Genomic DNA, 12517 nt, shown 5'->3' on the forward strand with positions numbered 1-12517 from the left:
GTTATGTGGACATGTGTCCAGAAACGCTTAATTTCCATGTTAGAGCTCATTTTATTACTTCTCTTCAAATCACATTAATCATGGAATGGAAACACACAGCAACAGAACATACCAGCATGACTTCAAACACTTTGTTACAGGAAATGTTCAAAATGTCCTCTGTTAGCGAGGATACATGCACCCACCCTCCGTCACATGGAATCACTGATGCAGCCCTGGAGAATGGCGTATTGTATCACAGCCGTCTACAATAAGAGCACGAAGAGTCTCTACATTTGGTACCGGGGTTGCGTAGACAAGAGTTTTCAAATGCCTCTATAAATGAAAGTCAAGAGGGTTGAGGTCAGGAGAGCATGAAGGCCATGGAATTGGTCCGCCTCTATCAATCCATCGGTCACCGAATCTGTTGTTGAGAAGCGTACGAACACTTCGACTGAAATGTGTAGGAGCTCCATCGCGCATGAACCACATGTTGTGTCGTACTTGTAAATGCACATGTTCTAGCAGCACAGGTAGAGTATCCCGTATGAAATCATGATAACATGCTCCATTGAGCATAGTTGGACGAAATTAAAATGAGCTCTAACATGGAAATTAAGCGTTTCCGTGTCCACATAACATCTTTTCTTTATTTGTGTGTGAGGAATGTTTCCTGAAAGTTTGGCCGTACCTTTTTGTAATACCCTGTATGTATTGCGAAGGAACTGTGAATATCCCAAGTTCCTTAAATAAATGTCTACAAGGTGATCTTGGGTGGAATCCAGCTATTATTCTGATTACAAGCTTTTGTGCAATGAATTGCCCCAAAATATGATGCCATAGGAAAGCAGTGAATGAAAATAGGCATAATGGGCTAATTTACTGATGTGACATGTTTATCACCAAAATTTGCACTAACCCTAATACCATAAGTAGCTGAACCTAACCATTTCAGCAATTCATTTATGTGTTTCTTCCCATTCAATTTCTCATCAATGCCCACACCCAGAAATTTTGAATATTCTGCCTTAGCAACAGACTTCTGTTCATAGTCAATGTTTATGAGTGGTGTTATGCCATTTACAGTACAGAATTGTATAAACTGTGTTTTCCCAAAATTTTTGTGAGAGTCCATTTGCAGAGAACCACTTAATAATTTTCTGAAAGATGTTATTTACAACTTTCTCAGCTGATTCTTGCTTGTTAGGTGTGATTACTATACTTGTATCACCAGCAAAAAGGATTAGCCTTGCATCTTCATGGATATAGAGTGGCAAGTCATTAATATATATTAAGAACAATGAGGGACACAAGACTGAACCCTGTGGGACACCATTCTTGATTTAGTGCCCCATCCCCCTCACTCCCCACCCAGTTAGAGGATTCTGTTAGAGGATTCTGCTGATTTTTGCAGCCCATCTGTACTGTTAATTTCCATCTTCTTCATTCTTCAATTAAATATGAATTAAACCATTTGCGCACTGTCCCACCCATATCACAATACTTAAGCTTATCTAGAAGAATTTCATGATTTACACAATCGAAAGCCTTTGAGAGATCACAAAATATCCTACTGGGTGATGTTCGGTTATTAATTGCATTTAATATTTGATCAGTGAAAGCAGATGTAGCATTTTCTGTTGAAAAGCCTTTCTGTAAACCAAACTGACATTTTGTTAGTACTTTATGTTTAGAAATATGTGATGCTACGGTTGAATACATTGCTTTTTCAAGAATTCTGGATAAATCTGTCAGAAGTGAGATTGGGCGGTAGTTGTTAGCATCAGACCTATTCCCTTTTTTATGCCACGGTTTAACAATAGCGTATTTCAGTCTATTTGTAAAAATGCCCTGTTTCAGTGAGCTACTACATATGTGGCTGAGAATCCTACTTATTTGTTGGAAATGCCATCTATTCCATGTGAGCTTTTACTTTTGAGTGAATTTATTATTTTCCCGATTTCAGTAGGAGAGATGGGTTGAATTTCAGTTTTATCAAGTTGCATAGGTATTGCCTCTTTCGTATACTGCCTTGCATTTTCTAGTGAATAGCTGGATCATATTTTCTGTACAACATTTATAAAATGATTATTAAAAGTGTATTCTACTTCTGACTTCTTGTTCATAAATTTTCATTGAGTGTGATAGAAATACACTTTTTGTGTGCTCTTAGTTGCCCTGTTTCCATTTTAACAATATTCCAAATAGTTTTAATTTTGTTATTAGATGTGCTAATCTCAGACATAATGCACTTACTTCTGGACTTTTTAGTAACTTTTCTTAATACAGTGCAGTAGTTTTTATAATGTTTCACTGTTTTGTGGTGATTACTCCTCCTAGCTATAAGATATACTTCCCTTTTCTGTTTACAAGATATTTTATTCCTTTTGTAAGCCACGGCTTTTTAGGTAGTTTCTTAAAATTCCACTGTTTTCATAGGGAAACTGTTTTCAGGTACACTCACAAAGGTATCATAAAATAGATTAAATTTTTAAATTAGCATCAGGTTCCCTGTACATCCCATCCCAGTCCAACTGTTGCAAGCTTTCCCTAAAATTTTCAATTGTTAAATCATTAATTGACTGCACTATTTTGGAGGACTCTTTTTCATTACTGTATGGTGCTGTATCATATACAGTAACTAGCTGTGCTTCATGATCAGACCGACCATTCTTAACAGGAAAAGTTTTTATTTGATTAAATTTGTCTTGGTCTTTGAAAACGTTATCTATCAGTGTGCTGCTTTCCTGTACCACCTGAGTAGGAAAATCAATAACGGTTGTCAAATTGAAAGAACCAGGTAATACTTAAATGTCAAGCTTCCTATCGGACCATTCTAGAAAATCTACATTGAAATCCCCATACGCAATAATTTGCTTTCCCCTGTATGGCAGATAGCACAACAAAGAATCCAATTTTTTCAAAACTAGTTGAAAATGTTCCATTTCATTATAGATAAATGCATTATCTGCGAGATTATTACTAATATTATTTGCAAGGTCATTAATATACACCATTAACAGCAAGGTTCCCAACACGCTTCTGGGGCACTCTGTTATTTCTTCATGTGTCAATGACTTTCCATTCAAGTTAATGTGGTGCACCCTCCCTACCAATAAATCCTCAGTCCAGTTACAAATTTCGCTTGATATCATATATGATTGTACTTTTGATAATAAATGTAAGTGTGGCACTGAGTCAAATGCTTTTTGTAAATCAGAAAATACAGCACCTGCCTGAATGCCTTGATCTGTGGGTTTCCAGATATTGTGTAAGAAAAGTGTGAATTGGGCTCCACAAGATAATTGTTTTTTGAATCCATGCTGATTGACTTGGAGGATGTCATTCTGTTAGAGATACCTTTTTACGTTTGATATCAGAAAATGTCCAAAGATTCTAAAACATATCTATGTCATTGGACGGTAGTTTTGTGGATCACTTCTGTTGCCCTTCTTGTAGACAGACATGACCTTTGCTTTCTTCCAATTACTGAGCACTGTTTTTTGTTCTAGGGATCAATGGTAGATTATAGTTCAAAGAGTGGCTAGCTCAACCACAATACTTGGCAAGATTCTCATAGGGATGCCATTGAGCCCTGAAGCTTAACACTAGTGCCACTAGTATCTATATCACTCATCTTTGCAATGATGTGACAATTAAATTGAGGCAGTAACCCTCGATTTCCATATGTAAAGGAACATTTGAAAACCAAGTTCAGTGTTTCTGATTTTGCTTTACTACTTAGTTTGTCTCTGGCTTGTGCACGAGTGTCTGGACATATTACACACCACTTCTGAAGCTCAAATGTGTAAATTCTGCCTCACTTATTAGTCGTATGTCTATTTGTCTTGTGTAGGCGAGCAAAATAGGCCTTTTTCTCTTTGTGAAGTAATACTGAACATTACACAGTAGAGTGTACAAACAAAATCATCTACAGCTATATACATACTCTCAGAGACATTGCACAGGGCATTGTGGAGGGTACTTGTGCTGTTTTCAAAGTAATTCCCTTTCTTTTCCACTCAAAAATTGCCCAAGAGAAAAATGATGGCCTGAATGCTTCTGTATGAGTCCCAATATCCATTATTTTGTTATTACAGTCCGTGCACTACAGGAATGTTAGAGACAGTATAATCATTCTGCTGTGTGTTGCAAATGCGGGTTCTCTAATTTCCTCAACATCATTCTGTGAAAAAATTGCACTAGCATTCTATTTGCGGTCTCATTGACACATGAACCACTCTTTTCTAAAATTCTCCCAATCAACCAAAGGTGACTATTTGCCCTCCCTACCACAAACCTCACATGCTCAATCCATTTCATATGGCTTCTCAGCATTACGCCCAGATCTTTAAATGACGTGACTGTGTCAAGCAGGACACTACTAATGCTGTATCTAAACATTATTGGTTTGTTTTTCCTACTCATGTGCATTAGCTTACATTTTTCTACATCACATTCATCACACCAACTAGAAATTTTGTCTAGGTCATCTTGTGTCATCCTACAATCACTGATCTTCATCACCTTCCTGTACACCACAGCACCATCAGCGAACAACCACAGATTGCTGCCCATTCTGTCTGCCAGATCATGTATGTATGTAGAAATAGCAATGATCATGTCACACTTCTCTGGGGCACTCCTGATGTTACCCCTGCCTCCGATGAACACTCGCTGTGAAGGACGACATACTGGGTTCTATTACATAAGAAGTCTTTGAGTCAGTCACATATCATTTCTTGGTAGGCTGCTCATTTTTGGTGTTCTTGATATCCACCTCCTGGTACTACCTGTGGCCGGAAACTTTTGTCATTCTTTTATGCTCTTTGTTGTAGTTGCTCCCTTTTAAGTATGAATTCAGATAAACTTTGACAAATCACTTGTTTGTTTAGTTCTGTTAACTAGTTTTTTATCCATTTGAGGCTCATCATCAGATGGGGAGTGCAGAAGTTACATATTCAAGTTTGTAGCATGATTCTAGGTACTGATTCTGTGACAAGAAGCTAGGAAACACTTTAATGTGTCGACTTGTGTGTTGATTATATGCCAATTTGTGTTGAAAAAAATTTTTTTAACTTATTGCAGCAGTATTGGTTGTTGATGTTAATATCTGCCTGAATGGAAATGGAAGCTGATAAGCGGATATTAACACCAGTGCCAGTATTACTGCCACAGAAAGTAAATAATTCAATTTTCTACACAACATGCCATATAACTAACACATAAGGTGAAATGTTAGTGCATTTTCTATCTTTGTGTCACATACACAGTACCCAGCATCATGCTACAAAGCTGAATATGTTATTTCTGCATACCACATCTGAAAATTACTTAATGGAAGCAAAAAGAAAAATTTATATATGGCTGGGTGCAATTATCGCTATTTATTTTTTATTAATATACAGTCACAGTTAGTGGTGTGAAATGCCTGGGCATTTATAAGTTGGGACAAATGCCATGGATAAATGTGTGGGCAAATGCCCAAAATGCCCAGACAGTTATGCATTTTAAAGATGAATTGACAAGTGGCGTTTTAAAAAAATTTGTTCTAATATTTTGTATTGGAAAAGGTGTTTTGTGACAGTGCTTTTTTAGTGGTGTGTTAACCAAGTTGAAAAAGATACTTGAAAGTTAGGGCAAAGTTCTTAGGGAAAACAAATTGGACTGTAAATATAACTTTTTAGATCTTTAATGAGGTCAGTTCTTGGGGTAGGGCATAACAAAAGAAGAAAGCAACACTCAAGTTTAAAAGTATTTTTGAAATAATGTATAGCTTAAATTAAGCAGCTGGCATATAGTTAGTATGTTTTCTTATATTATACTACAGCAAAAAAATTAAAAATTGTTGTCAGTTTCTTGATCTTCATAAGATGAAGAAGAATCATCAAGTTCTGACTCTGCCCCAGGTTCTCCTGAATCTGATTCCTTGTTGACCATTGGGTTCCTTTCCATTTTGTCTTTGCAAGTGCTGAAGGAATACTCTTGTCACTGCAGATTTAACTGATGTGCCCAGAATTTCTACGGCAGCTTCTGCAAATTCACAAGTTCCTTGTGAACCTCACCACCACAATGAAGGATTTACATGACGATTTTTATATTCTTGAGGGAGAAGACTCACACCTTCCCACATACTTTGTCTGGATCCTATTCCTTGTTTGTCCCTATAAGAAATTCTCTCTATCCCGAATAACATTTAGTCCAGTGTTCTTTGCTGTGCCACAAACAAACCTTGTTGCATCAAACACCTCGAAACGCTTCAGGTTACTACCTTGTACTGCTGGATCAGGAAGATAAGCTGCAAGGTGTGCATTCATTCTTTTGTTATTAAACTCGCGCTAATGTCATTATTTTATCATCACAGCAGTGCACTCATCCAAAAGTAGATTAAAAAAAAAGGATCAGAACAGAAAACTATAATCTGTCTCATATGTTGCTCTCCCCCCTCCCCCACTGAAAGCAGTTTTAACATTTAAGAATAAATTTATCATCAAGAAACATGTCCCAGTTGTTTAATACATTGAGTAATAATTTTGTTATCAATGATCATTCTTAAATAATATTCAGAGATTTAACATGGCCTATAAAAAGCATTATATTACAAAGCGATGACTTAAGGACAATGTTTTTTTATACCATCTTATCACTGCACAGTTGTTCAGTGTGTGTGTGTGTGTGTGTGTGTGGCTGCGGCTGCGACAGAGAGAAACCAAGAGTGGGTAATAGATCTGGTAATATTATAAATGATAAGCAGCTGTGAGCAACATGCGCCAGTGCTTGGTACAGTAAGTTGTAATTCTAGTTTAAAAAGGAAAAAGAAATGCTTCTCTCTTCTTTCCTTTTGTTCTTAGTAATAAATGAATGACATACATAGGATTAAGTGAAAACAGTTTTTAATATCAGGAACATCATTCCATCCCTTATTTTATTTGGTAAATTGTACATTCTAGTAGTAAAAACTTTAAAAGGTACTTTTTTTATATAAATACCCAGATTCTTGGCCATTTAAAACTGCTTTGGGCAAATTCTCAGCAAATGACCATTTATAAATGTCCTACCAAGTTAGGCATTGAAACTCTGGAGATCTCATGACAACTTGAGTTTTCTTTTCATGATGTGATATTATCTCTCTATTAAGTGGGTATGGCACTCTGTATCACTAGGATAGAATTGTCATGGAAAATTTAAACCCATGTAGAATAAATAAATTATTGGAAAAAGAGACTGTATTTTACTAGCACTCTGAAATGTCATCTCCGTCTAGGTACACTTAGGTACACTATTTTCCAGACAAAATTTTGCTGCAGATACAAATTCTCACTCTATTAACAATCCCAAGACTTGCTCATATACAGTTGAATTGTCTGTATCAGATATATAATAATGTAAAGAAAGTTTATGATAGACAAAACTGGGTAATTATAATGTGATTTTAATAACTGCATGTTTCAATTAGAAAATTGTCTCCTCAGTGGTAATACATTTAGAACTTTTTTTAACATAAGATTCTCTGTTTAAAAAGAGGGTGAAATGTCGTTGTTGGTACATGAAATAATTCTCAATGGTCACATAAGTGGAGCAACATCACTGCACTGTAAAATATTTAAACATCTGTGAGCATGACATGTCATAATTACAAAAAATTGAGAGATTTGTTGAGGAAATTCAGATTGCCACAACATTATTTTAAAATTTTCAGTTTAACTGTAAGAAATATTTGCTGCTTCACTGCAGTTTTACATTATTGCAGAATGACAGTCTGCAGATTATCACACAATATCTGGATTCAAAGTATCCCAATAGGTATTCATAATGCTATTCACACTTTATCTGAAACATGCTTTTTAATTTTAACATGCTTGTTTAGTGCCCAGAATTATCATTAAATCTTACATTTCCAGTGTTCAGCTACACGGATTGCATTATTGTTTGCTGCAGGAAGAATATTGAACATAAATGACATGTCGGTATGATTTCACTCTGTCTGTCATCAGCTGCAACTCTGAGAGCAACAGTTAATAGCATTTAATAATTCCTGAATATCTGTTCCATCCAATGTACTGCTGGTTCTGTAAATCAGCTTCGGCGTGTTTTGGTGGTCCTTGTATGTTGTTGGAAATGACATGCCCAATTGTACTTTGTTGCAGATGTGTCTTCTCCTATACTCCTTTTCGTTGAATCCAAATCAATTGATGTAACTTTGCGGAGAATAGTTGGAATGTTTGTGAGATTTTTGAAAATGTTTTGGCAGGCAGTTGGCTTTCAACTTTAGAGTATTTAAGCTCTTCCATAAAGCACATGGCGCTCTGTCTCATTCTGTATAGGTAAAAAGGTTGTAATAGCATCCAAGGGCCAATTTATGGTTAAAGAGTGCTGTTCGGCTACTGTTGTTGAGTTCAGTGTATAATATGCTTTCTTGCCAAACATGTATTTCTTATTTGTAAAGTTATTTTTTATGTTGCCCAGGATCATTTAAGTAAATTACTTCAGCTCCAAGCTCAACTGAATAATTATGAAATAATCAAGCCAGGCAGAATATTTCTGAAGGAGGGTGAACTCTTCAAGTTGTCAAGAAAGGACAGTCAGCCACGATATTTCATTCTGGTAAGTGTGAAGTTACTTTTACTATTGTATATACAAGTGTGAAATTGTTTTAATTACAGACACAGAATAACTAAATATATGCTAAAGAGAATAATCAGGCTGTTTTCTGTTTGGTGTAATTTTTATTTAGTCCCTGAAATTTATTGAATAACTATTTCACTTAATTCTAAGATATCAGCAATGACAATTAGAAATGTTCAGTGATCAGCATTATTTACAAAATATTTATGTTCTGGGTTTAAGCCTTGATGTTTCAATGTTGATAATGACCTTTTTGAACTATTGTAACATCAGCATTAAAGACTTGATATTGACCTTTGGTATAGGCAAAAAAAAAAGGGCAGTGTTTGAAACCTCACTTCAAGCAATTTTGAGTTCCAGTTGTTGAAATATGTCATGTCAGAGCAACAATTAAGTCCAAAACCAAATGCAGAGTCATCAGTGAAGTGCAACACTTAACACTAAAAGCATGTATGTTACTGACATCAACGTACAGCAGAACAGAACTGAACTCCTGGACAGAGATGCAGCTGTTTATACAAACATCAAATATATAAGAACACTAGTATTCAATCCTTTCAGCCCTGAAAACTTTTTCATTTTACATTCATGAAGTTCTAATTTTAATTTGATTTATAGCCTACAGTTAGATCAGAAAAAAATACTAAAAAAATCTTTTTGAATTACAAGGTGTACAACTTTGCTTCTGCCATTTTTTCCCCAATATTTGAGGCTTTAATGAAACAAATTGGTTACACATGTATCATTCAAAGTATTTTCCATTGGTGGCCACTACTTTCTCCCGTCTTTCAGGCAGTGTATGAATTCCGTGTTGAAAAAATTGTTCATCTTTTGAAGCGATCCACGAATTGATCCAATTTGTGACCTCTTCATGAGATCGGAAGTGTTGGTTAGCCAGGCCATGCGCCATTGATCTAAACAGGTGATAGTCAGAGGGAGCAATGTCTGGAAAATTCAGCGGGTGGGGTAGTGCTTCCTATTTTAACATTTCCATGTACGTTTTGACCTCTTTTGCAACGTAGGGTCGAGCGTTTTCACTCTGCAAAATCACTTTATAGTTCGTCTCACTGTATTGCTTCTGTTTGTCTTTTAATGTTCTGCTGAAACGCATTAATTGCATTCAATAACGAGCACCTGTGATTGTTTCACTTGGTTTTAACACTTCATAGTACAAGACACCGAGCTGGTCCCACCAAATACAGACCATGATCTTGGAGCTGTGAATATTCGGTATGGTTGTCGACGTGGAAGCATAGCCGGGATGTCCCCATGATTTTTCGCATTTAGGGTTATTGTAATGAAACAATTTTTTGTCCCCTGTCACAATGTGATGCAGAAATCCCTTCCGTTTTTGCCTCTGAAGCAACTGTTCACAAACACCGTTCAACGTTTCTTGGTTTGAGCTCACATGGGACCCCATCTTCGTTCTTTCTGAATCATGCCGATAGCCTTGAGACATTTTGAAATGAATTGCTGTGACTCCCACTAATCATGCCAATTGTTCTTGAGTTTGACACGAGTCTTCACTCAGCAATGTCTCCAGTTCTGCATCTTCGAAAACATTCTCTCTGCCACCACTGTGCTGGTCTACGATGTTAAAATCACCGTTCTTGAAGCATTGAAACCACTCACAACACATTCTTTCACTAATAGCATCCTTACCATGTCTACTTCAGAACATTCAATGAGACTCAGCCACTGTTTTCTTCATATTGAAACAAAACAGCAACACCTCCCGCAAATGACAAGAATTAGGCTCGTAAACTGACATTTTCAATCAAAAACAACTTAACGATGCAGACACAAATAAACTAATTTTTGAATGAGGTTATGTTGACTGAGGTTCAAGCTAACTGCCTGACATTTGCAATCTGTTTTTTATGACTGCTACTTACCGTTGTCGACACCTATCGGCAAACGGTGGAAGCAGAGTTGTACACCTTGTAATTTTACTAAAAAAGAACCCACACAATAATGAATGATATTTGTGCTTCAAAAGGTATAAGTATCATTGCATTTTTCCCAAGAGGCTTTGATTCTGCTATTACTTAACATTAATCTACAAATCCATGGAGAAGTTAGATCGTCAATGACTGAGAAATGATCATAACCATCTAATAGCGTATGATTGTAAGGAAGAAGGGCAGGAGAATTGCAGTACTTGGATCAGTTTCATCCTGTTTTGATCACATCAGGTCATTTCTTCATGGAAATTTCCATTTCCAGTTGAAATTTCATCAAGGGCTTAATATCTCCTACAGAATTCTATTTCATTTTGAGGCTATACTATATTTAATCCAGCTGTTCATTGTAGCTAAGTCAAGCAAGTGGAGAATGAGCTTCAAAATCCATTTATTTGTCCTGAACATAGTGTGATAACACTCCATTTGTTGATCACCAATGTCTGCCTCACCCATTGACTGTTTATATCCACATACTTTTTGGACTAGTACTCCACCTTTTGATGTGGGTGAATTCCAGAACATGTAGATGCCATTGCAATCCAACTGCCATCTTTCCATTGTACTAAAACTATCTTGTCATCACTTCAAACAGGCTATACTGATGATTATGGATTATGCCAGTTATTAAATCGAAACCAAAGAAATGTTCAAGCTCAACATGATTCATAAGGATTGATTTACCACTTTTTACTATTGAATGCATATTTGTGGATTCTGGTGCAGAAGTAAAGAAGTATTCAGATAAATACTGAGACCAGTACTGCAAAGTGCTTTTGAATAGCACAGGAACCTGAAAGAAAAATATCATATTCCCAATATGTGATGACCACTAAAATGTTTAAAAAATTCATGGAATAAACTAACATGTACTTCACCTCTGTATTGGTAGCATCTGCAAAAAGAAAATGCATCTCAACAAAAACCTTCTTTCTCCATAACCTCTTCCACTGCTGTGTAATCCATGATTTAGAATGCTGGGGATTCACTTAATCTGACTTTTTTGGTACTATACATTGTTATGAATATGCACTAAGAGATTCGTTAACTTATAGTTATTTTGGCACAACAGGAAATGTCTCGAATTTATTACTGTTTTTGAGAAAGTTTTCTTCATCACTGCTTTCTTCTGAAGATTCTTCTTTTATATCACTCAGTGACAGCTGTAATAGACAATGAAATTAGCATTCTCGTCTTCAAGCAAATCACTGATGCCCGATGTTTCATTCAGAATACTCCGTATTTTAATTGTGTACAAAATATATTTACCAGTAATATCCCACTGGCAATAAATGCTTTTGAATGTGAAAGTGAATTTTAATTAACAGTTCTTAGCTCAAAATTAATACTCGCACAATTGTGAGGGTGGATGATAAAAGCTAAACAAAACACTAACCCGTACAATAGTAATAGCTACACTACTGACCATTAAAATTGCTACACCACGAAGATGACTTGCTGCAGATTCAAAATTTAACTGACAGGAAGAAGATGCTGTGATATGCAAATTATTAGCCTTTCAGAGCATTCACACAAGATTGGCACTGGTGGCAACACCTACAACGTGCTGACATGAGGAAAGTTTCCAACCGATTTCTCATCCACAAACAGCAGTTGACCGGTGTTGCATGGTGAAATGTTGTGATGCCTCGTGTAAAAGGAGAAATGCGTACCATCAAGTTTCCGACTTTGATAAAGGTCGGAGTGTAGCCTATCGGTTTATCGTATCACGACATTGCTGCTCGCATTGGTTGAGATCCAATGACTGTTAACAGAATATGGAATCGGTGGGTTCAGGAGGGTAATACGGAATGCCGTGCTGGATCCCAATGGCCTTGTATCACTATCAGTCGAGATGACAGGCATCTTATCTGCATGGCTGTAACAGATCGTGCAGCCACGTCTCAACAGATGGGGATGTTTGCAAGACAACAACCATCTGCACGAACAGT

At 36.4% G+C, this 12517-nt stretch overlaps 1 protein-coding gene across 16 annotated transcripts in view; it reads left to right on the top strand.

Annotated features, from left to right (window-relative positions):
* LOC126299057 (FYVE, RhoGEF and PH domain-containing protein 6-like) overlaps window positions 1-12517 on the top strand; it is a 204480-nt gene that overhangs the window by 100503 nt on the left and 91460 nt on the right. For all 16 annotated transcript variants that reach the window (XM_049990718.1, XM_049990714.1, XM_049990729.1 and 13 more), the window contains one exon: window positions 8446-8583. In XM_049990718.1, the coding sequence (XP_049846675.1) occupies window positions 8446-8583 (138 nt within the window). The remainder of the gene's footprint in view (window positions 1-8445; window positions 8584-12517) is intronic.

The sequence above is a fragment of the Schistocerca gregaria genome, chromosome X (assembly GCF_023897955.1).
Source record: "Schistocerca gregaria isolate iqSchGreg1 chromosome X, iqSchGreg1.2, whole genome shotgun sequence".
Taxonomy (NCBI): domain Eukaryota; kingdom Metazoa; phylum Arthropoda; class Insecta; order Orthoptera; family Acrididae; genus Schistocerca; species Schistocerca gregaria.